The 25328-nt window shown below is 47.1% G+C and overlaps 2 protein-coding genes across 3 annotated transcripts; both read left to right on the forward strand.

The window, feature by feature from the left end:
- The first annotated feature begins 495 nt into the window (after positions 1-495).
- Positions 496-4785, forward strand: LOC121437734 (leucine-rich repeat and immunoglobulin-like domain containing-NOGO receptor-interacting protein 4). The gene is made up of 2 exons (XM_041637807.1): positions 496-560; positions 2994-4785. The coding sequence occupies exons 1-2, from the start codon at positions 496-498 to the stop codon at positions 4783-4785; spliced, it is 1857 nt and encodes a 618-aa protein (XP_041493741.1).
- Positions 4786-12782: 7997 nt separating this feature from the next.
- On the forward strand, positions 12783-23902 carry LOC121438003 (tudor and KH domain-containing protein-like). 2 transcript variants are annotated; one of them, XM_041638169.1, is made up of 14 exons: positions 12783-12849; positions 16981-17169; positions 17852-17958; positions 18815-19004; positions 19794-19933; positions 20018-20339; positions 20681-20835; positions 20962-21134; positions 21289-21353; positions 21634-21785; positions 21908-22009; positions 22877-22952; positions 23267-23360; positions 23512-23902. In XM_041638169.1, the coding sequence occupies exons 2-13, from the start codon at positions 17046-17048 to the stop codon at positions 23317-23319; spliced, it is 1659 nt and encodes a 552-aa protein (XP_041494103.1). In that variant the 5' UTR covers positions 12783-12849; positions 16981-17045; the 3' UTR covers positions 23320-23360; positions 23512-23902. The 2 variants fall into 2 exon arrangements, with proteins under 2 accessions (XP_041494103.1, XP_041494104.1); XM_041638170.1 differs by having other exon boundaries at positions 12787-12849; positions 17020-17169.
- Positions 23903-25328: the final 1426 nt, after the last annotated feature.

Consider the following 25328-nt stretch of genomic DNA (forward strand, 5'->3'; position numbering starts at 1 on the left):
CGGCGTCCCGGGAGCTCTCTAGCTCCCCAGGAGGAATCAGGATGTCAGAACTCTTTCAAGCTTCCCAGGAAGTCTCAGTGGCAGACCCTGCCCCAGCCCGAGTCCCCTCTTCATTCCCCCCCCTCCCCCGTCACCCCATTCCGTCATCCCGTAGAGGCGCTTGCTGCAGCCCTCCCTGGTCGCTTTATTTATTTATTTTGCACCAACAGGGTTGCTGCAGACTCATTCTCGCCTGGTTTAAAACGAGAGAAGAGGAGAGAGAGACTAGAGAGAGAGACAGAGAGTGAGAGACAGAGAGCGAGAGACAGAAAGAGAGAGAGAGAAGAAATGCTTTCTGGCTCCTTTCTCTCTCTTGGTCTTGGCGGCGCGGCCGCAGTAACAGTAGAGGCGGCGGCAGCAGCCACAGCAGTCCCGCCAGCGGGCTGATGCTGCAGGCTGCTGGGGAGTGGGGAGTCATACGCACAGGGGAGCTGGAGGGGCCAAGGTGCAACTCGGATGGGACAGGCCCCAGCCTCGGAGAGATACAGCGCCCAACTTGGTGCCACCCTCCAGCTTCTCCGGTAAGTGCCCCTGCCCTCTTTGCGGAAGTCTCAGCTGCCCTTTCCCACAGCATTCTCAAAGACAAGGCCAGGCTAACTGTGCCTGTAAAGGAAAGGGAGCTTGCACCCCCCACCCCCGGCCAACCATTCACCCTGCCCCACAGGACTGTGATTGGAAAACTAAAATGTCCCAGGCAACCCTGTTGGGGAGGACTCCAAGGAGACCACCCTTCCTTCTCCCTAGTGTTCCTTCTACCGCTACAAAGGGTTTTCCCCCTACAGTCAGTGTGGGTGTTCCTCCTAAGTGACCCCTCTCCATGCAGGTCCCTACGCCTCAGCCAGGTGTACTTTAAAGTGGGTATGTGTCCATATGGGTCTGTAACCGTCACATAGAGACAAGAGACAAGCTCTGTGTCCCTGAGGGAACAATGCCCCAGACTCCAGAGGGAGAGACCGAGTGACCAGAGGCCAGTCCTGCAGCCACAGAGGATAAGAAAGGGAGACTATGGTTCAGTTAGCCACCTTATAAATAGATGATGTTGGCCAGAAGCCCCCAGCCACTGGGCCAGCAGGCTTTGGGGACCAGGAGGAGACGCATGGAGGCAGGAAGGAAGGGAGCTGGCACACATGCTTCACTGCACTTTTGCTGAATGCAGAGCAATGGATGAGCAAGAACTGCAGCAACAGAAATGACAAGCTAGCTGTCAGGTGGACTTCCCAGAACAGGCCCAGGGAGAGGAGAGGCCAGAGATAACTGTGAAAGGGTCGGGCGCAGATTTAGCAGGCGTTGCCCCTTGCCACTCTTTCCCCTCCCCAAATCACCCCACAACAGTTTCCCGCACCCCTCATCCCCTGATCTTTCTGCTAGCCTCCATACTGAGGATTGAACTTGGCATTGCCCAGTTGCTATGATCCTCTGAAGTGGCTGGAGGAGACTCTCCAGAGTATAGGAAGGAAAGGGAAGCCGCAGCTCCTCCTGTGTTCCATATGGAAGAAAGTAGGACATGCAGCAGAAAGCTGACTCCACAGGACCCAGAGAACCTGAAGCCCCAAAGTCTGGAGGTGCAGGACCTGCAGCCAGGGGAACACAGCAGGTGGCCTGCAGGAATGTCGGCTTGCCTCACTTCTGTCCCTTGGCCATGTCTTCCTAACTCTCATATTCCTCTCTCTGAGGTCCCTGTGCATCAGCAAGGCAAGCAGAAGCACGCAGCATTTAAGATGCCTTTGTCATCATGGTCACCACCTGCCGATACTGCCCAGGCTTCTGGTACCCAGAGACCCACTGTATACAGATGGGTGCTGTGCATTGCTTATATCCAGGTGTCTGCTATACTAGCCAGTGGTTCCCTTCCTCCCATCCATGGCACCTGGTCATTGCTGTCTCTCCCTCTTTCTCCATGCTTCCTTGGGTCACATTTCTAGTGTCTTGTCAGGCAGCTCAGGCAGAAAGAGGTCTAAGCTCTCCTGCAGAGGCACAGATTCAAAACCCCAGTAAGGGAGGACAGAAGAGAAGCACAAAGCAAAACCTCAGTACCCTTTGGATAGTTTCCACATCCCAATCCCTCTATGAAGGAAGAGGTGCTCTTGTAAGGGATCCCCAATCTCATCGTCCAGTGCTGCTGCACTCTTTTCCGTAGCTAATACACAGCCAGGCTTGTCATCCACACACTTTCTGAGTACACCAGCTTGGCTAGTCCAGAGCTTGGGCCCGGGGCCAGGCTGGAAGAGGGCAGAGACTGGAGCAGAGCTGAAACTTGTATGTATGTCCCTTTGCTTCTGATGACTGTCAAGGTGAGGACTTCTTTCTGGTCTGGATGGGATCTCCCTGAGACTTAGGTAAAGTTGTGTGCACAAAATACAGGAGAACAAGAATGAGACACACACCTTTAATCCCAGTGCTCGGGAGGCAGAGTCTGGGGGATCTCTGTGAATTCAAGGCCAGACTGGTGCACAAATTAAGTTCTGGGACAGCCAGAGCTGTGACACAGAGAAACCCTGTCTCAAAAACAAAACAAACAAGCAAGCCAAAAGGGGTGGGTAGGGATGAGAGGAACAGAACAGAGTTCTGATTGCTGAGAACAGATGTCACAGCAACAGGACCTAAGGTATTCCTGGTCTCATGGATATAAGGGAGATGCAGGGAAAGTTCTTTCCCTACTACTCAGTCCCTTAAGCCTTCCACCACAGAAACCAGCTGGACTAGGGACTCATGCATGGGAAGTTCATGGCTGGTTATCCAGGGCTGCAAGGGAGACATTTCCCCATAGGAAGAACCTTAAGAAGCCCCAGGGAGGCAGTACAGGTTTCCCAGGTTTCCCTGGTTGTGTGACACACTTACTGGCAAGATGGAGTCAACAGGTCACTTTTCCTCCCCTTAAGGAGGCTCAGGAGAATGCAGGGTCATCGTCTTCTGAAGCCACTTTGCAAAAAAGGCCATGTCATCGTCTATTCCAGGCCTCGGGGGATGGACGCAGCCACAGCTCGGAAGCAAGCCTGGCTTCCGTGGCCCCCACTCCTTTTCCTGCTCCTCCTACCTGGAGGCAGCAACAGTAGCTGCCCTACTGTGTGTGACTGCACCTCCCAAACCCGGGCAGTACTCTGTGCCCACAGGCGACTGGACGCTGTCCCTGGAGGGCTTCCACTGGACACAGAGCTCCTGGACTTGAGCAGAAACCGCCTGTGGGGGCTTCAGCGGGGCATGCTCTCCCGACTGGGCCAACTCCAAGAACTGGACCTCAGCTACAACCAGCTCTCTACCCTTGAGCCTGGGGCCTTCCATGGCTTACAAAATCTACTCACCCTGAGGCTCCAGGGCAACCGACTGAGAATTGTGGGTCCTGGGATCTTCTCAGGGCTATCTACTCTGACACTGCTGGACCTCCGCCTCAATCAGATTGTGCTCTTCCTAGATGGAGCCTTTGGTGAGCTGGGCAGCCTCCAGCAACTGGAGGTAGGAGACAATCACCTGGTGTTTGTGGCTCCCGGGGCCTTTGCAGGGCTGGCCAAGCTAAGTACCCTCACCCTGGAACGCTGCAACCTCAGCACAGTGCCTGGCCTAGCCCTTGCCCAGCTCCCAGCACTAGTGACTCTCAGGCTTCGAGAACTGGATATTGAGAGACTGCCAGCGGGGGCGCTTCGAGGGTTAGGGCAGCTAAAGGAGCTGGAGATCCACCACTGGCCATCTCTGGAGGCCCTGGACCCAGGGAGCCTGCTTGGGCTCAATCTGAGCACCCTGGCCATCACCCGCTGCAATCTGAGCTCAGTACCCTTCCAGGCACTGCACCATCTGAGCTTCCTCAGGGTCTTGGATCTGTCTCAGAATCCTATCTCAGCCATCCCAGCCAGAAGGCTCAGCCCCCTGGTCAGGCTCCAGGAGCTCAGGCTGTCAGGGGCCTGCCTCACCTCCATCGCTGCGCATGCCTTCCACGGCCTGACCGCCTTCCACTTGCTGGATGTAGCAGACAACGCTCTTCAGACCCTAGAGGAAACAGCCTTTCCTTCTCCAGACAAACTGGTCACCCTGAGGCTTTCTGGTAACCCCCTAACCTGCGATTGCCGCCTCCTCTGGCTGCTCCGCCTCCGGCGCCGCCTGGACTTTGGCGCGTCCCCCCCTGCTTGTGCTGGCCCCCAACACGTCCAAGGGAAAAGCCTAAGGGAGTTTTCAGACATCCTCCCTCCAGGCCACTTCACTTGCAAACCAGCCCTGATCAGAAAGTCAGGGCCTCGGTGGGTCATTGCAGAGGAGGGGAGCCATGCTGTTTTCTCCTGCTCTGGAGATGGAGATCCAGCCCCCACGGTCTCCTGGATGAGGCCTCAGGGAGCTTGGCTGGGAAGGGCCGGGCGAGTAAGGGTCCTAGAGGATGGTACACTGGAGATTCGCTCCGTGCAGCTGCGGGACAGGGGAGCCTATGTCTGTGTAGTCAGCAATGTTGCTGGGAATGACTCCCTGAGGACCTGGCTGGAAGTTATCCAAGTCGAACCACCAAATGGCACTGTCTCTGACCCCAACATCACCATGCCAGGAATCCCAGGGCCTTTCTTTCTGGACAGCAGGGGTGTGGTTATGGTGCTGGCAGTGGGTTTTCTCCCCTTCCTCACCTCAGTTACCCTCTGCTTCGGTCTGATTGCCCTTTGGAGTAAAGGCAAGGGCCGGGTCAAGCACCACGTGACTTTTGATTTTGTGGCACCTCGGCCTTCTGGGGATAAGAACTCTGGGGGTAACCGGGTCACTGCCAAGTTATTCTGATCTTTTCTTCCATACTGAAAACTCCCCAAGTCCACTTAAGAAGCCAAAGGGAAAGGCAGACTAAAGTCTCTTGAACCATAGCTTCCTGTCAAACAACACAGCCTCCCACACCTGTGGCCTGCATTCCGAGAGCTGCTCTAGCTGAGGACAGCATGGTCACCTTTTCACCTTATGGCCAAGACAGCCCCCATCTGGCACCCCCACACCAGGCAGGAAAGGAACACAAGGCTCCAGTCTGCTCTTCACACACTCACACACTCACACACCAGTTTACACAGTCACACACACACACTTACACACTCACACACTTACAGGACCAGCTGCTAAACACAACCGTGAGATTATCTCAGACGTGGAGCTGGGAAGTACCACAAACGGCTTAGAGTCTGCTCATCATGCAGGCATTTTCCCTTTCTTTTCTGCTCCCCAGTGCCAAATTCAGTCAGCGCCCCTGGGTGCAATGAAGTAGAGTCAAGGATTCAGCAGATGCCTGGGACTGTGGCCTATTTCTGGCATTCTGCCTGCAGGAGCCTTGGCCACCTCCCTGACTGTCAAAAGCCACCACGGTGACATGATCTCTGGGACTTTATTTACTTCTATCTACTTCTTCCCCTCCCAGCTTCCCTCCCTGTTCAGTTAGCGGTCATCTGGCTCCACCTAACCAAGCCTGGCACAAAGGGTGAGGGGGCCCAAAGGCCTGCAGAGGTCAGTCCCCCTTGCTGCTCTCGGTTTGCTACCTTTCCCCTTTCCCCGTCTCTCTAGAGCCAAAGAAGTCAAGATTCCCCCACCTTTGAAGGGATCCCTATGCAGCAATCTCCTGTTTCACATCTTCAGTCTTCCTAGTGTTGCTGATCCCAAGCGTGCCTGGCAAGGGGAAAGCCAGAAGGGAGCTCCTAGGGGACGGCCAACAGACACAGAATGCATCTGGGAGCAAGGACGGGGAGCCCTGTAAGCCACAGTGAGAAGTGGAGGGAAGAGGGTAGCAGCTGCCTGGATGCATCCTTGGCTCCCTCGGCTGGATTTAGTGTGGCCCTGGTGGGAACCTGTCCCTGGATAAATGTGGATAAATGTCACCTCAAAGAGCAAGCGGAGTGAGAGGTAGAATTGCTGACTGCACACAGTGCGCTTCCAACAGAGGACAGAGCCCCAAAGCACAGAGATGCTGGGAGCTCTAGACAGTGACAGCATCAGGAAGGGAGGAGGAGAAAGGAGGCAGGGAGAAGGGGAGGAAAGACTGACAAATGGAGTCATGCAGCCCCAGGGAGCCTTTTTCTCTTGGCTGCAACATCTATCCAATGTCCTTAGTTTCCTTCCTCCTTGCTGAGTCCCTGCCCACCTCACAAAACACCACGTGCTTTCTAGTGGCTGCTGTTGCCCTTGCTAGGAGGAGCCACTTGCTGCAAGATTCCTATCTCAAACTGTCCCTGGCGGGGGAGTGCAGCTGGCGGCCCTGAGCCAGCAAAGCTGGACTGAGAGGACCCAAGCACACAAGCACTTGGGAGCGCCAGAAGTGGCTGTAAGAGTTTAGGTGTTTATAGAGCAAGGCTGGAGAAAAGGACATTCCTGAAACCCCAACCTCCTCCATGCCCTCGCGGTCCAAAGAGTAATTCTGCAACCTCCTTCTCTCTCTCATCTACCAGCAGCTCATCAGGTTGCCACCTGGGAGATGCCTGTGGATTGCTCCCCACTCCCCCTATTCCGAGATTTATCTTTTTTATTTTATGTGGATGTATGAGTGCCTGCATGCATGTATATGCACCATGTGTGTACTCGGTGCCCACAGAAGCCAGAAGAGGACATTAGATCCCTGGAAATGGAGTTACAAATGGTTGTGAGCCAACGTCTGGGTACTGAAAACCAAACCCAGGTCCTCTACAAAAGCAGCAAGTGCTCTTAACCATTGAGCCCTCTCTCCAGTCTCCCTCCCAACTCTCCCCCTCTTCCCCCACCATACACCCTTTTTCAAGACAAAGTCTTACTGGCTGGCCTGGAACTCGATATGTAGACCACATTGACTTTTTTGTTGTTGTTGTTTCATAGGAACACCACCAAAGTTCCTAGGCTGTAAGGACCAACAGAACCGGCAAAGCCCTCTGGGGCCATTTCAGCTCTCCCCCATATAGGTCCCTGAAAGATCGGTCCCTCGAAGTCCTGACTTCCGCCTTTCCTTTGCTGCTCTAGATCCTGTTCAAGGATGAAAATCCTGCAAAACAACACCCTCAGCTTAGAGTCACAGACTTGTCGTGAGACTGTCTGGTGTAAACTATGATGGTAAATGTTTCCCGTTATTCAGGCACCCAAAGCCATCCCAGACCTCACGAGTGCAGGTTCAGGTCTCGGGTCTTGGGAGCCTGTTTGCAGGGGTCAAGCTGAGGTGAGGGCTCAGGCTGCCTTTGCTCCCCACCCCCCACCCCCTCAAAACAAAGATAAAAGGTTTACAGTGTGACAGAAATGCTACAGCAGGTGCTCTGGTCGTCCCTGTCCCCTTCCTCTACCAGTACTCGTCTCTCAGGGTTAGGTGGGGACCTCTAGGTGGGACTAAGAAGGACAACTCAGGCTGGACAATAATGGCAGCCCACAAATCCTGTTCCTTCAAATCGCTTTGTAAAGGAAACCAAGATGGAAGCCTTAGAGTGTTGTGGTAGAGGAGACTGAGACTCTCCGGGGCCACCTGATCAATCTGATGTAAAGACAGGACCACAGCACCAGCGTCCTGGTAGCTATTACTAGTTTCTGGTGGCGATTTGACTGGCGCGGGAGGAAGCTGTAACTCCCGCAGGGGGGTGGGCGGGGGATACTGCTGTTTAGGCTTACACAACACAGCCTTAGTTGAAAGGCCATTTCACATGGGGGGCGGGAGGGGGCGCTGGAGCTCTGGAACCAGGTACCTTGTCTGAGAATCCCGTGCTATCTAAAGTTGGCTTCTTTTTTTTAATTATATTCATGTCACTGTGTGGGCATGTGCAACTGGAGTTACAGATGGTTGTGTGTGGCCCGGAATGGGTGCTGGGAACTGCTCAAGAATAGCAGTATAGACTCTTAACTGATGAGCCAACCCCCATGCCCTAAAGCCCGTTTTCTGCTTTGGCTTACTGAGTAGAAACACCTGTCCAATGAATCCTCCAGGCAGTGCCGGCTTGGGCTCATTGTACCTACAGCCTCCTGAAGCCGGTTTAGAAGCCCTTCAAGGAAAGAGCAGCCTTTTAGGAGCTAGAAAGGAAAGAAATGACAGTCTATCCCACCCAGCACCTGGCAACTTCAGTCCTGACTTGTGCACCTGAGGGAAAGGAGATGACAGACCCAAAAGTCAGTGACTTGGGAGAGTCTGAAGCCATTTCCTGTATTCCTTCTGCTCCCCAAACTCCCTACCAGACAGTCAGACAGAAACCCCTTGAAAAGTAATAACACCTGAATCTTTATTCCCCTGATTAAGGAATCTTCCCAGGGCTGGTGAGACAGCTCAGCAAGTGAAGCCTGATGTGACCTGAGTTCAATCTGCGGAGCCCACAAGGTGGAAGGAGAGAACCGGCTCCCTCCCTCCCACAGGTTGACCCCCGACACACATACCCTAGCACGAGCATGACCACACACACGCAGTTATTAAATAAATTTTAAAATATGTTTTAAAAATACTTCCTTTGTTGTGATTTTGGTTTTTAATCCCTCCTTTGAACGTCTATTTCATTTCTTTTCTTGATCTCCCCTCCCCGGCACTGGAGCTGCAAGAGGAGAGGCCTGTAAAGGAATCATGTGCTCTTGATAGCAATGCTGAGCATCGTTCCTTGGATTTAAATATTCCACCTTTTTAAATTAAAAAATAACTAACTAGATGATTTAGCAGATGACGGAGATTGCCGCCAACCGGAAACCTGATTTGATCCCCTGGGCCCATACGGCGGGAGGGAGAACATTCAAAAGTTCTTCTCTAGGCCGGGTGGTGGTGGCGCACGCCTTTAATCCCAGCACTCGGGAGGCAGAGGCAGGCGGATCTCTGTGAGTTCGAGACCAGCCTGGTCTACAGAGCTAGTTCCAGGACAGGCTCCAAAGCCACAGAGAAACCCTGTCTCGAAAAAACCAAAAAAAAAAAAAAAAAAAAAAAAAAAAAAAAATTCTTCTCTAATGGCCACACAGTCATTCAAGAAAACACACTTTCTGACCGGCGTGGTCACACCATGGTGTGCACGTACACACAACTTCACTATAAACAAACCACTTAATTATTTAATCATGAAAATGTAAAAGGGAAACTAGAGAGACAGCCTGAAGTGTTTGCTGCACTTGCAGAGAAGCTGAATTCAGACCCTAGGACTCACGTCAGGCGGCTCACAACTGCCTGTAATTCCAGTTCAGGCCTCCACAGCTGCCCAAATTCATATGAGCATACCTACATACACATGAAAATATATAAAATACATTCAAACTGCTATAGTATATATCAGGCATTCAAATATCTAGGACACATGTAGATTCTGCACGATGAGAACTTTAGAATACAGCAATAGGGCAGGAAGATTCTCTATCATAAAGACAGCAATGCTCCTTTGCTCTAAAAGTAGGTAATTCTGCGGGGTGGTGCTGGCGGCACACGACTTTTATCCCCGCTATCGGGAGGCAGAGGCAGGTGGATCTCTGTGAGTTCGAGACCAGCCTGGTCTACAAGAGCTAGTTCCAGGACAGGCTCCAAAACCACAGAGAAACCCTGTCTCGAAAAACCAAAAAAAAAAAAAAAAAAAATCAAACAAACAAAAAAGAAGTGAGAATGATGAATGGAGCCCCCCGTGACTTTCAATTTGTGCCAGTGCAGTCTTATGTTTTACTCCCACCTTTTGAGGCCAGCGGTATATTAACCAGTTGGAAATTAAACATGGGCGAATTTTCAGTACTCACTGGAAAATTCCCTCCCGATACTATCCTATATATTTCTGTGTTTTATTATTTTCGTTCACGTCTTCATATTCTTTACTATATTTCTATTCCCATGCCTCTACTCTGGAGAAAGGTATTTGTGTCGAGGCTGGCCCCTGACAGTGCTCTGAAAGCATTAGGCTCTAAGGTGGGGGTCCCCAGCACCCACAGAAAAAGCAGGATGTAGTAGTGAATCTGGGAAGCTAAGGGACAGCTTGGTCTCTGCACCTTGCTGACCAGCTAGCCTACCCTAAACACCAACTCCAGGTTCCGGGTGAAACAGGTGAAACACTGTCTTTAAAAAAAAAAAAAGAAGAAAAGAGAAAGGCGGGAAATGGTCGAGGAAGATGTCTGGATTCTGTGTCTGACCTCTGCCCCACCCACAAAAGTGTGGTGCACCTGCGCATACACATATGCACCCCACACAAATATCACACCTACACACAAATAGCTATAGTACAGCAAAACCATAAACAGTTTGAATTACATAGATTAGGGGCTGGAGAGATTGCTTATCAGTTAGGAGCACTGGCTGTTCTTCCAGGGGACCCTGGTTCAGTTCCCAGCACCCACATGGCAGTTCACAACCACCTGTCACATCAGTTCTGGGGAATCCAAAACCTTCTTCTGGCCTTCATGGGCACCAGGCACACATGGTGCACAGACATGCATGCAGGCAAAACACTCATAATCATAAACATAAAAATGATTTAAATAAAAACAAAAGAGAATAAACTGGAGAAGGGGAAAGTATTTCAAATTTAATGGACAATGAACAAATATTAAGCTTCAATAACGAATAAAATATTAACAAGGCATGCAAACAATTTACAAAAAATACAGTGCATGTAAACATATTACATACAACCCTACTTACAATAAAGAAAATGAAAATACAGTGCATGTAAACATATTACATACAACCCAACTTACAATAAAGAAAATGAAAAATTGCAATGCAATGATAATTTCCAATGTCAGATTGTCTAAACAATTAAGGTGTGTGACCACATACAGCTTAAGTATGCTATCGAATAGGTCTTTTTCATAGATGCCTGATAGGTGCAAGAACTTTTTAACTTCTGTGGAAGGCACTCTGGCAATACTAAGTCAAATCCTTTTCAAAATTTGGAAAAATCTTGACAGAAAAATCTTTGCAAAACTTTGTACATCCAAATGAAATGACAAGGCACACTTCTTTAAGCTGGTATGTCCAGAGAGATGTAGTCCAAAACCAAAAAAAAAAAAGAAAGGAAAGAAAGAAAGAAAACTGGTCTACATAGGGAGTTCCAAGTCAGCAAGGACTGTATAGAGATACCTTGTCTTTTTTCATTGTTTTTGGTTTTTATTTTTTTGAGACAGGGTTTCCCAGTAGCTTTGGAGCCTGTCCTGGAACTAGATCTGTAGATCAGGTTGAACTTGAACTCACAGAGATCCACCTGCCTCTGCCTCCCTAGTGCTGGGATTAAAGGCGTGGCCCACCACCGCCTAAAAGATGCCTTGTCTTAAAAATAAAACATAGTAAAAGTACAAAGTGAAGTATGCTTGAAAAAAACGTGTTAAAGTTCTGGCTAAATACATGTTTTACATCCATGTCATATCTTGAGATTTAACTATGAGGCAGAGAGGTATGTTGCTATGAAAAGCTTTCTAAACCAGGCAGTGGTGGCTCATGTCTTTAATCCCAGCACTGGGGAGGCAGAGGCAGATGGATCTCTGTGAGTTCGAGGCCAGCCTGGTCTACAGAGCAAGTTCCAAGAGAGGCTCCAAAGCTACTGAGAAACCCTGTCTCAAAAAACAAAAACAAAAAAAAGACAACCCCCCAAAAAAAATTTACTAATTTATATGTGCAGCATGTTTTCAACATTTATATGTGTTTTAACTATGGCTTGTCTTATAAAAATTTTCCCAAGAAACTGGTTGCATTGGTTACCTCTGAAGAAACATTTTCTCCAATAACTGTTATTTGTGAATCTTCTAGGTGAAAGTATTATTTATCCAAATATATATTTTTTGTATGACTAGAGGTCGAGCACGTCTAAGCCCCAGTTACTCAAGAACCTGAACAAACAGAATTTGAGTACAGCCTGGGCAACATACCAAGCACGGATCTCTAAAATAACAGTGATAACAATAAAGGGGAAACTGACCCAACGACTTATGAATGACCAGACACCATTTTGTATCCACTCAGCTATTGTTTATTGAGTGCTCATCACGCTCCAGGCATGCCAGGTGATAGCGCAAACCATCTTTTGGTGACTCGGAGCAACTAAGCCCTCGCCACAGTGCGAAGGCGGTGGCAGGACCAACCGTTCCTAACGGTACGGGAACTACCCAGGCGGCCTCTGGAATTCAGTTTTCCAAGCAAACCGCTGCCTACCAAAGCCTCCCCTTCTGCGGGGCCGGGGCCGGGACCGGAGCCGGAGCCGGAGTCGGGGCAGGCGGGCCGCGCTCCACCCGCAGCCCCCTTCCCCGGGTGGTCACTTTCTGTCCACATGGAGTGTCCGGGGCTCGGACGCCGTGGTGAAGCATCCGCCCCATGTCACTCCTTTACCGTAGTTGCTTTAACAGATTAGCAGGCCAAGAAGGGGGTGGGGAACGATCCAGGGAGAAATTCTTAACAGATCGGTGCCACCGCACCGCCCATCGCGAGGCGGCTTGCCCCAAGGCCGCAGAGGTGATTCAGCAGGGCCGGGAATAGCCATGAGTGACTCCAGCCCCCGGAGCCGCGGAGCACTGCAGTCCCTCGCGGACTGAGGCCGCGCGATCTCCTCCTCTCGGAGAAGGACCCGGGACTGCAGGATCCTGCAAGTGGCTCGGGAACGCTCAGCAGGTGCACGCTCCATCACCAGCTTCTACTTCCCGCCGCTCCAACTGGCTAGCGAGGCGGGCGGGCTCGGACTTTCCATCCGGGTAATTGGACTGCAGCGCGCAGCGGCGCCCGTCACTCACGGCAGCCCGCGGCAGGATTGGCTACCACGGGGAAGCGCGATTGGTCGGACTCCAAGGCGAGCGTTGATTGGTGCGGGAGCGCCGCGGGTGGGGCAGAAGACTGCTGAAAAGCCGCGCGCTGGGCGACTTCGCCGACGGGAGCGACGAGGCGCCGGCGCGGGTGAGGTGCGAGGCGAAGCGTGCAACGCGCATCTTGGAGAAGCGGTAAAGGCGGGGCCCGGGAGAGGAGTTTGGGTCTTGGGAGAGGCTGGGCGGTGGGCAGCCCGGCATCTGGGGGGCAGAAGTGCCGGTCTGAGCGTCGGGAGGCGTGGGGCACGTGGGGCCGGGTCGCCGTTTGGGGTGGCTGTGCTGAGAGCTACTAACTGCAGGAAGCTCGCCACAGCTGTGCTTGCGCTCCTAGGCTGGCTCCTGGTGAAACGAGGGGCCTTTTGTTAATTTGCCTTTTACCTCCCCAAGTTAGTCCGGCAGCTAGTTGCAGCTGCGGGATGCTTCATTATTTATCTAGTGACAGGGCCTGTGTCAAGATGGCTTGGAACTCGAGCTCCTCCAGCCTTTGCCTCTAGAGAGTTGGAAATACGGGCAAGCGCCACAGCACTCTGCTTTGGATTGTTTTTCTGGTCGTCTTCCTTTCTCTCTTTGCTTTTGTTTCTTCTGTTTGTGTGTTTTTGAGACAGTCTCTTGTGGTCTACCCGGGCTGGCCGAGAACTTGCCCAGTAGCCAACCTTATCCTCCACCTTTCAGGTCCTGGTATTCTGGGGACTGGACACCTGGCTTCCTCACCACCACCTCTCTAGTTAGAGAGGATTTCACATCACCCAGGGTGGCCTTGAACTTGTTGTGGACGGCGGTGGTGGTGCACCCCTTTAATCCCAGCACTCAGGGAGGTAGAAGCAGGTGGATCTCTGAGTTTGAGGCCAGCCTAGCCTGGTCTACAAGAGCTAGTTCCAGGCCGGGCAGTGGTGGTGCACACCTTTAATCGCAGCACTTGGGAGGCAGAGGCTGGCAGATCTCTGTGTTCAAGGCCAGCCTGGCATGTGCTATGAAAATGTGTTTGGGATACTGTGAAAGTTTGTATGAACTTTAATTCCAGCACTCGGGAGGCAGAGGCAAGCGGATCTCTGAGTTCGAGGCCAGCCTGGTCTACAAGAGCAAGTTCCAGGACAGCCAGGGCTACATAGAAACCCTGTTTTTCTTTTTCTTTTTTTTTTAAGGTGTTTGTGTAATTGACCAGCCTGGGCAATTTAGGCCGTTCCAGAAACGGGACACAGGGAAAAAAGGTATAGGTCAGTAGTGAATGCTTCCATGGTTACCCATTCTTAAACTGAGTGTGGGTGGGTGGTATACAGAATCTACCAAGTAACTCTCCCAAATTGACAAGGCGCCTGAATGCCTAAGGCAATAAAAGGTTTTGGTTTTTTCCTCAGACTGTAATCTGGTCACGATTAAATTTATTTAAAACTACTGACTTGGATCAAGTGGTGGTAGCAGCACACATCTTTAATCCAAGGCAGAGGCAGGCAGTTATCTTGTAAGTTTAAGGCAGCCTGATCTACAGAGAGAATTCAAAAAAACACGACTGACTAGGGAAAAAGATTTGGTAAACCTCTGATAGATTCTTTAAGAATTTTACTCTGGGGGCTGGAGAGATGGCTCAGTGGTTAAGAGCACTGACTGCTCCTCCAGAGGACCCGGGTTCAATTCCCAGCACCCACATGGCAGCTCACAGCTGTCTGTAGCTCCAGTTCAAGAGAATCTGACATCGTTATACCAGTGTGCATGAAATAAATGAAGTTAAATAAAGTTTAAAAAAAAAGAATTTTACTCTGTCCTGGTCAGTAAAGCTTACCAGGGCCAGTGGTTATGCAAGCAAGCTTTTGTGGCTGTTTGGTGCTGTAGTTTTTTGGGACCTTTGAGACACAGGCATGGGAACTATACCATTAGGCTACACCCAGACTATATACCAGATGCAATTCTGATCTCTTTGCCAGGATACTGCTCCTGGGTGTGAGGCTTCCACACCAGTGTCTTAAATTTCCTTCTAGGCTTCCAGGGAGAGCATACTTAAAACAAGGTTTACTCCAAAGTAGGTTTTCTGTATGATATGTTTTTAGCTTCACTAGAATAAAACTAATGTTTTTGAGATAAAGATAATCTAATTTTATGTGTGCATACCTGTATGTTCATGGACTTGTGTGTACATGTAGATACTTGTGCATGTGGAAGCTTCAAGTTGACACCAAGTGTCTTCTTCAGTCGCTTTCTATTTTATTTACTGAGAAAAGGTTCCTCACCCGAGCTCCGCAGTTGGGCTAGTCTTGCTATCCAGTTAACCCCACGGATCCAGTGTCTGCCTCTCAAGTGCTAGAAATAAAAATAGCCACAGTGCCTGAGTTTACATGGGTCCTGGGGATCCAGATTCTGGGCCTTGGGCTTATTATACATCAAGCATGTAGCATTGCCCCAATCCAGCATTTTATTATCTGGTGCTACTATATCATAATGTAATAACATTGTATATGTTTTTATCATCTATGTTTTCTACCAGTGTTTATTTTTTAATTGAAGTTGATCAAAATAAAGAATTGTATAACATTGTTACCCTGAAAGTTTAAATAAGGAAAGTTAAGAGAAACTTGTAAAATCACTTAAGACTTTTCATAAGCAAATAATAATTCAAATTCTGAGTGATAGGGTGAACAAACTTTTCAGGTATATGTGTACCTCTATAAAATGAAATGGTTTCTTCCTACTTTACAGGGTTGTGTGAATATTGAATAATCAGTGCATATAAAGTGGCGAGATAGTAGCTTCTTGGCATTTTTTTTTTATCTTTGTGTTTCCACTGCCACGGTTGTATCTAGCACATAGAAGTGTTTAATGTGCTTTAACTGCAGGAACAAAGCCAGTAGGTCAGAGGATGCAGGATAACAGACAAGTACTGTGGTAGAGTATCATGACCCACATCAGTCAGCATTAGGAATCCCTGAGGCTTCAGAAGAGATACTACTATAGATGAAACTTGAAAGAATAGAACTTGATAAAGACACAGGTGATGTGTGTCAGAGGAAGATCTTTAAATAGATCCTAGTCCCCTAGCAAATATAAAACAAAAGTGAGGCTATGAAAATGGCAGGCAAAAATCAGACACAAAGTATCTTTCATCCTATTAAGGAATTTACATGTAAGCAGCTGAGAGCCTCATTTAAAAATATAAAGAGAAATTGTATTCATTCAACAAAGTACTATTGATCAGATGTTAAGTGTATGCTAAACACTGAAGAAAAAATAATAATTTGTACTCTTGAGGAATTTATATATTTTTTCAAACTACCTTCTTATTTTACGTACCAATCCCAGTTTCTACTCCCTTTCCTCTGGAATTTACGTTTTTGACCTTTATTATTTTGTCTCCCCCCCCCCCCCCCCCCCCCCCCCCCCCCCCCCGTCCAAGCTGAGGACTGAACCCAGGGCCTTGTGCTTGCTAGGCAAGTGCTCTACGACTGAGCTAAATCCCCAAACCCCAGAATTTACATGAGAGATTAAGTTGGCTTTTAATCATAGTGAAAAACCTGGGATGTTTTGAGAGAAAACATTACAAACAAACATTACTTGAAGTTTTCCAACTTTTTAGGATAAGCTGAGGGATGGCAAATGCAGGGATATTTAAAAGTTTCTGCACCCCCAATTCTCTCTGCCAATGCAGCAATCCAAATCAGACCAAGTCAAACTGAATTAGAAAAAGCCCAGGTTTAATGGATAAAACACTCCTGGATGATTTTCCAGCCCACCACCTAACCAAGAGAGGAAACAGGAAAGACCAGAAAACCACATGTCTGTTTACTGGGGGAGAGGAGGACAGTATAGATACCCTGTGGGAGTGGTCTTGCTGGGCAGTGGTGGTGCACACCTTTAATCCCAGCACTCGGGAGGCAGAGGCAGGCGGATCTCTTGAGTTCAAGGCCAGCCTGGTCTACAAGAGCTAGTTCCAGGCCAGGCTCCAAAACTACAGTGAAACCCTGTCTTGAAACAAAATAAATAAATCAAAATTAAAAACATGTGGAATAAGAATTACAATGAGGGAAATGTTATTTGCTTGACAGAAAAGTGAAGATACAATATCAGAGATTCATAGCAAAGCTAGTAAGGTTTTTTTGGAGACAGTTTTTCTGTGTACTCCTGGAACTTGCTCTGAAGACCAGACTGATTTTGAACTCAGAAATCCTCCTGCCTCTGCCTCCTGAATGCCAGATTTAAAGGCATGTATCAGCTGTCTGGCTGGATAGTGGGTTTTTGTGTTTTGAATACAGTGTTTTCTCACGCCTCTCTGCCAACCAGACAAGTGGTGGCAGAGAACCACTTGTTGATCTGTTTCAGGACGTTAAGTCGGAGTGCAGCAGAAAATGGCCACTGAACAAACTTCATGGACAAGCCTGTCCACTATTCAAAAAATAGCCTTGGGCCTTGGGATCCCAGCAAGTGCAACAGTCGCCTACATCCTATACCGCCGATATAGGGAAAGCAGAGGTGTGTGAACCCGTGTGCACTTGCAATAATATTTTATTGTTAAATTGAAAGCTGTCCTCACCACACCAATACTGTTAGAATACATTTTCTGTGAGAAGGGTTTGAGAATGTCACTTCATTTGTTCTTGGAAAGCTAATTTATGAAGGGACCTTATGTCATTGACTCTTCCCTTTAGCAAACCAACCGTGTGATTTGAAAATATATGTTCATTCTGCTGCTTCTCTCCAGCTGTCGAAAGTAGACACAGCTGGACCTGGAGTACAGATCCCAGAGGAATGTTTCATCTAATGAATGCCTCAGACAACTCTAGCCTTTATTGCTCTACGAGAATCATGTCTTAGAGTAGCATCCCAAAAACTCACAATTTCTAGAATCTGCCTTTCCCATTTTAGCATCTGAAATAGTATCCCACAGAAAATGCCAAGTGGTCCTTGGAGGAGGGCAGGTAGAGTGCTGGGGGTTAAACTTGCCCTTTTGTATACACGACACCCTTATCTCAGCTATAAACCCAGCCCCAGCTCTGGTATTCTGGGATCTTCTCATTTCTATTCAGGTTCTATGTATTGCATGTGGTTGAGATCCACATTTTGTCTCTTGGATTTATGTCTCTTATAGCCTGATTCAGGGGAGGGACAGTTGAGCTTTAGTGTATTTAATTCTGATCTGTCATGGTCTACATAGAAGAGCGATTTACATTTGTTGGAGAAGATGACATCGAGATAGAGATGCGAGTTCCCCAGGAGGCTGTGAAGCTCATCATTGGTCGACAAGGAGCCAATATTAAACAGGTAAGTGTGAGCAGGCATCGATTCTACTGACTCGTTTCCTTCCTCTAACCACATTACACAAAACACCCATGCCACACGTATTTTTAAAAGAAAAACTACAGGAACATTAAACTAACTGCACTGTTTTCCTTCCAAAATTTAGTACTTCTCCTCAGATGGTAGATGATTAAGCTTGAAATAGTATTTGATTGGGATGGTTCTCAACTTGATAGCATGAATATTTTTATTGAGTAGTTAATGAGCTCCCATTAAATGACAAAGAATTGCTACCTGACTATTCCATCTTTCATCATTGTTTAGCTTAAATGTCCAGAAAGCAAAATCTTTGCTGGGGATGTGAGTATTGGTAAAGTTTACTAGCACTGGGAAGGATCTGGGTTTGCTCCCTAGCAGAAAAAGAATCTTTAGGGGGCTGGAGAGATGGCTCAGTGGTTAAGAGCATTGCCTGCTCTTCCAAAGGTCCTGAGTTCAATTCCCAGCAACCACATGGTGGCTCACAACCATCTGTAAAGAGGTCTGGCACCCTCTTCTGGCCTTCAGGCATACAGACAGAATATTGTATACACAATAAATAAATAAATTATACATAATAAATAAATATTAAAAGAAAAAAAAGAATCTTTAATTGTAAATCCAAACAAAGTCAAAGAACATGGGTTGTAACCACAGAGAAATGATTTTAAATTAGCTACTATGTGGATTACCTTTGTCATTGATTTTCTTGTATGAATATAAGTAAATGAGGGCTATTGGTAATTTCTTGATTTAACTGAGGCATATGACTCTACCTGCTTCCAGGGTTTGATAGAGGTCCTTAGCTAGGACCAAATTGAAGTGTTCTTCCTTCTCTCTGCAGCTGCGGAAGCAGACAGGTGCTCGGATTGATGTGGACACAGAGGATGTAGGTGATGAGCGAGTGCTGCTGATCAGCGGGTTTCCTGTGCAGGTGTGCAAGGCCAAGGCAGCAATCCATCAGATCCTGACAGAGAACACCCCAGTGTCTGAGCAACTCTCAGTGCCCCAGAGATCTGTGGGCAGAATCATAGGTACAACTGGACAGCTTCCTCTTCTTTATTCTCTGCCTGTCTTTCCCACATTCTCGAGGGTTTTCCTGCCTTCCCCTAGGGAAAACACACCTCATTCAGACTTTACTTTTTTTTCTTCAGAACTGCTGTTTTAAAAATAAGGATGCCTTTCAAATAGGTTTCTGTGAACCAGCAAGATGGCTCAGTGGATAAACTGCTGCCAAGCCTGACTACTTGAGTTCCATCCCAGGCCTCACATGGTGGAGGGAAAGAACCAAGCTGCCCTCTGACCTCCACAGGTGCTGTGGCACAGCCGGGTCCACACAGACCGCACATGTACACACACAATAAGTAAAGACTTACTTTTTTTAGAATAAAATTTTTTACAGGGATGCTAGAGATGTCCATAGTGTCCTAGAGCTTTGAAGAAGGCAGTAATCCAGAGATTACCTGTCAAGCTTTTCCCTAGATCGTTCCTTAGTGCTGCTACTAGAGGAGAGAAGTGTCCTGTTTTCAGCTTAGGGTTCTGACACACTCTGGACCATGAGTCTCACAGTGGAAATGTAAAGTACAGCTGCTGTGTAGCTGAAAAGTGGAAATGTCCTGAAGTTAATCCTCCAGATAAGTGGTTCAAATAAAGTTCTATATTCTTTCCTACAGTAGTCACTTCGGTAGCTCCTTATTTACTATCTTACATTCTATTCAAATTAATTACGAGAACTGATTTCTTTTTGTAACATGTAAAAAAAAATAGTGATTTCTCTATAGTGGATATTGGTCAGGACAGCTTTTTCTTCTGTATTAATGTAGGGAGAGGTGGCGAGACTATTCGCTCTATCTGTAAGGCCTCTGGAGCCAAAATCACTTGTGACAAAGAATCGGAGGGAACCTTACTACTTTCAAGACTTATAAAAATCTCAGGAACACAGAAGGAAGTGGCAGCAGCCAAGGCAAGTATACAAGAATGAGGGTGGCCCTTCTGCCCATCCTGTCATTATCTGGCTACGCAGAAATGACCCCTCTTATTCCCACAGCATCTGATACTGGAGAAAGTTTCAGAGGATGAAGAGCTTCGGAAAAGAATTGCCCATTCTGCAGAAACCAGAGTCCCACGAAAGCAGCCGATCAGTGTGCGAAGAGAGGAAGTGGCAGAGCCAGGTGGAGCTGGCGAAGCAGCTTTATGGAAGAATACCGACTCTAGCGTGGAGCCAGCGGCACCCCTGGAGGCTCCTCTCTGCAAAGGAGGTGGTGATATGGCTGTTACTGGACCAAAAGAAGCTTCCTGGGAGAAACCAAATGATGAAAACTTTCAGTATTCTGATGCCCTGAGCAATCCAGAGACGTCCATGTTTGAAAGTATGTAATGAAGAGGAGCCTATTAGATTAACCAACCTAAAATAGAAAAATTCTGTTTTTGTGATTTCCATCTCTGTCATACTGCCTTTTGGCTAATATTTTATTTACTTGGGGTAATACCAAACATTAATAATTTTCCAAGTACAGCTAATGAAGAAAAATAAGATAGAAATATGTTGACAAAAACAGATCTAAGTAATAATTACATTTTTATTATAGTTTCTTTACACATTTTGTGTATGAGTGCGTGCTTGTATGTATGTATTCATGCAGGGATGGGGTGGGGGTATTCACGTGAGTACACGCATACATGTGGTCACCATCCTTACCCCTGTGTTTAGTTCCTAGTACTGACTTCAGTTCTGATGAGTACCGTGAAGTATATGTTTCTGCTTCTGAACACCCCAACCACTTCTGGATCCAAATCATTGACTCCTACAGCCTCCAGTTGGATAAACTTATCAGCGAGATGACCCAGCATTATAACAGTACTCTGGTGAGTTGCTGGAGGGAAGGCTAGGCTGGGGCTTACCTTTCTCAATGTCAGATGTTCCTTTCTTTCCATACTCTTTTAGCTATCACTTGGAAATAACCTCTCCTGACTTTCCATCCCCACGTTTAGCCTGAAGACTTGATTCTGCATGTAGGAGACATTGTAGCAGCACATTTAAATCTAGATGGCTGCTGGTATCGAGCCCAGATTCTTGGTACCTTGGAAAGTGGGAATTTGGACCTCTACTTTGTTGACTTTGGAGATAATGGAGATTCCCCAGTGGAGTCTCTCAGAACTCTCAGGTGAGTACAGAGACCTGTTAGGATCCGAGCTGTTGGCTCATATCTGCCGATTAAAAAAAACTGGGGAGCTAGTGGCAGATATCATCAAGGAGATTTAGAAGGAAATGTGTATACCTGGGATTCTAATTTCATTAAAATTAATCTCTAATTTTAGGAGTGACTTTCTAAGCCTTCCGTTTCAAGCAATAGAGTGCAGTCTAGCACGGATTGCCCCCTCAGGTAAACCAGTTATACCACCTATTGACTTTACCTCCAAACAGTAACTTTCATACAACATGTAAGGAATTGCCCATTCCCAAGCTTTCTGAGTTTTAGAGACTCAGGTACCTTTTCCTTATTAGCACTAGAAAGCAAGACAGAAACTTACTTGGCAATCAGATCCAGACACACCAAATAAGAATATGAATAGTACATTCCTAGCATACATACTGGGGTAGAATGTATCCCACCTCTTACAGCTCCGAGGCTCACACCCTTGTTTTCCCTTATGATCTTCCAGGTGAGCAGTGGGAAGAGGCAGCGCTAGATGAGTTTGAAAGACTCACTCACTGTGCTGGCTGGAAGCCTCTTGTGGCCAAGCTCTCCAGCGATGCCCAGACTGGAATATCAACTTGGCCACAAATCTATTTATATGATACCAGCAATGGGAAGGTAAGGGTGAGGTTCATACATTGCTTGCAGTCACTCTGAAAGATCTGGCTGACCATCTCACCCCATTGCAAATTTGCTCTCCCTTAACAGAACATTATTGCTTTCTTGTTTTTCTTTTTTAGAAACTTGATATTGGGCTAGAATTAGTTCGTAAAGGATATGCAATAGAACTTCCTGAAGACAAAGAAGAAAACAGAACTGCCCCAGATATGTTGAAGGACATGGTGAGTCACTATAGTCATTTAAGGTGCTTCCAGGAAATTTGAGTGCTTAGAGGCACAATGAAGGCATCTAGTCATAAACACTTCTATCAATTTTATTAAGATTTTAATGATTTTTTTCATATGTGTGTTTTGCCTACATGTTTTATCTTTATACCATATGCATGTAGTACCTGATGAGGAAGCCAGAAGAGAGGGTGTTGGTGTCCCTGGAACTGGACTTAGAGACACTTGTGAGCTGCCATGTGCATGCTGGGCACAGAACCTGGGTCATCTGGAAGAACAGCCATTGCTCTTAACCTCTGCCATCTCTATAGCAGTTGTTTTTTTAATCTTGTGTTTGTATCTTTATAATGCATACTAAATGTGTGAATGCCCAAAAAGGAAAGAGACATTGGATCTGCTGAAGTAACAGGAAGTTGTGAGCCATCTAATAACGTGGGTGCTAGGAATCTGACTTGGGCCCTCCTCTAGCCCCACTTCAACTTAATGAGATGAAGCCTATGCCCTCATGAGAACCTTTAGACTATATTTTCCAGGATGAATGAAAATGCAATCAAAAACATTGTGTCTGGGGCTGGAGAGATGGCTCAGAGGTTAAGAGCATTGCCTGCTCTTCCAAAGGTCCTGAGTTCAATTCCCAGCAACCACATGGTGGCTCACAACCATCTGTAATGGGGTCTGGTGCCCTCTTCTGGCCTGCAGGCATACACACAGACAGAATATTGTATACATAATAAATAAATATTTAAAAAAAAATTGTGTCTCTCTTAGTCAACTTGAGCAACTGCCTTAACCAAACCTGTGATCAAAATGACAGGCTTCTCCCTTTCCAATTGCCAAAGTACTTTCTTTTTCTTTTTCCATAAGGCCGCAGAAACAGATGATGAGACCAAAAGTAGCCCAGTAGAGATACCAGATACCCTGACCATCCTCAACGTAACAGGTACAGTTATACTTTCATGTCGCATCTGTGCGAGTCCAGATCAGGGAGGTTACTTGCAGCTTGATTTGGGACTGGTAGAGTACTTGACTGACATGCGCAAAGTCCTGGGTTAAATCCCCAGGACTGCATCAGACCAATTCTAGTATTGGTAAGTGGAGGGAGGAGCAGGGTCAACTCCAGTCTGCACTGCATGCAACCATGTCTAAAAACACATGGCTCTTAGGACATTGAACACCAACCACCTGTTTTTCTGCTGAGCTTCACTGGCCATGCCTGCTGGAAACAATCTCACGTTTCTCATTTCTCCTCACTAGAAGGCGAAGGCTCTATGTCGTCTGATATCCTTGATGACATAATCTGGTATTAAGTCTGGGCCGCAGCTGTTGGACCAGCCATCTGCTTTTTACTGTAAGTGGTACTGTAGCAGCAGGAAAGAAATGAGGGGGACACAAGGGCCTTCAATCCCTCCTCCCTATGTTCTCTGTATTTCTCTGGAACATCTTTGATGCAGCTTAACTTGCTTTCAAAGCCCTTTTTTTTTTTTCTCTGTCTTTGGCAGGATTTGGTGCCAGGAGAGGAATCTATGACAGATCCATGAAGTCCTTTATTTCAAATGGTGTGGCTTGCTCTGGATCAAATACGTTTTCTGTTCCATTGGACCTACCACAAAGTGATAGATGGAGACAAATAGATTTCTCCTTCACTCCTGGCTCCTCTCCATCTTTCCGTGTGTGAATGCTGCTGTGAATTCCCAGCCTCATTTCTGACTCACCTTCCCAGGTGACTATAGTAGTAGGAAGTGTTTGGACTCAAGACCGGAGTCGTCAGGAAACAAATGGAAATTGGCATATGTTTAAAAGCCTCGCAGAGAGTACTATTCTCACTCTCAGTGCTGAGGTGACTGGAGATAGTTCTTTTGAAATAGTCCTTCAGCTATTTCTTTTTGAACTTTAAAATACAGATAGAAGAAATGGAGAGGTAGCAGGAAATGCTGTAAATTTCTAGCATGTTTCTGTGTACAGCCACCTAGAGAAAGGTGTAGTTCTGCTTAAATAATTTGGGATTGTTTGCCAAATAAAGTTCTTTATAAAATTGTCTAAAACCATATACTCGTCACAACTTGTATGCCTCTGAGTAAAGTCTCTTCTGAGTAAATCTTGATAGTAATTGCCTGCTGCCTCATACAGAGGCCCATCTTGAAAGATGTATCCTTCCCATACAAACATTCATAATCCTTGCTGTTACTTCACAAGTCACACAAAGCCCACCTGCCCTGGATCAGGACTCTAGAAACCGGGGATCTAGGAATAGGTCTTCATTGTAAACTTGCTGAGCCCTGTCTCCTAGTGTCTCTTGTTGCTTCAAATTTTTTGGACCCAAGTAGCAGAAAGACATTAAGGATGGAGAAGTTTGAGCACGTTTTAGAGTCCTAGAGGAACCTAAACAGGTTCCGACTGGTAGAGCACTGATCTGACAGTGGGATTCCTATACAACAGGCTCTGACCCATTCACTTCTGTTTTCTGCAGTGCTGCTTTCCCTGAAGGTCGGAGGTCATGACTTGCAGTTCATATTAAAGCTCATCAAAACCAACTGGCTTTTCTTGCAGAAAACCCAGGTCCAGCTCCCAGCACCCACAAGGTGCCTCACAACCATCCTGTAATTCCAGTCCCAGGCGATCTAGTGATCTCTTCTAAACCCTGTGGGCACCAGGCATGCATACTGTATATATGTATACATGTAGACAAAACATTCAGGCACATAAAGAAAAATAAAACAACTGTGGCACACAGACACCTCAGCACTTGGAGAACTGAAAGGATCAACGTGAGGTACCACACTATATAGGCCAACCTAGGCTACATGAGACATTGTCTCAAAAAAAAAGTATATCCCCTTTCTTGTGCTCATTATGTCTTGAGTGTCCCCTGCCATTTTTGCAGTATATCACAGTACTTGCTGTCTAGAATGTTCTCTTATTATCTGTTGTAATAACTATTCCTTAGGATGTACATACTTTTCTCTGGTTTTCTCTACATCCAAAGAGGGAATTAGCACGTCTCCAGTTTGAACTGAAATATATGAAGCATCCTAGCAAGGCTTAGTCTTTCTGAACATTCTAGTTGACTGGTCATTGATCTTGGCAGGTGCTCGGTAAATGGGAACGGAAAAATGGTTGAGGGATAAGGAGAAAGCAAAAGGAGCCCTCCCCTGTCTGACTCAGGTCACTGATCTTTTTAGTCATTAAATATGTCCTACAATGAATATTTCTATCAGGTTCATATTCCATTACAGCATCCCCCCTCTCAAGAAACAGCGAACACTTTGATTGCACTACCCTTTATTTCCTAGGATGGAAGTGTCTCAAATCACATCCT

The sequence above is a fragment of the Microtus oregoni genome, unplaced genomic scaffold (assembly GCF_018167655.1).
Source record: "Microtus oregoni isolate MIOR12 unplaced genomic scaffold, Mior012 000054F_ref0000373, whole genome shotgun sequence".
In the NCBI taxonomy this organism is placed as follows: Eukaryota; Metazoa; Chordata; class Mammalia; order Rodentia; family Cricetidae; genus Microtus; species Microtus oregoni.

Coding starts and splice junctions, on each gene's coding strand:
- LOC121437734 (XM_041637807.1), top strand. CDS start 496: ATGGGACAGGCCCCAGCCTCGGAGAGATACAGCGCCCAACTTGGTGCC. Junction 561..2,993: donor GCCACCCTCCAGCTTCTCCG/GTAAGTGCCCCT, acceptor CGTCTATTCCAG/GCCTCGGGGGATGGACGCAG.
- LOC121438003 (XM_041638169.1), top strand. CDS start 17,046: ATGGCCACTGAACAAACTTCATGGACAAGCCTGTCCACTATTCAAAAA. Junction 21,135..21,288: donor GAGTCTCTCAGAACTCTCAG/GTGAGTACAGAG, acceptor CTCTAATTTTAG/GAGTGACTTTCTAAGCCTTC. Junction 21,786..21,907: donor ATGATACCAGCAATGGGAAG/GTAAGGGTGAGG, acceptor TTTCTTTTTTAG/AAACTTGATATTGGGCTAGA.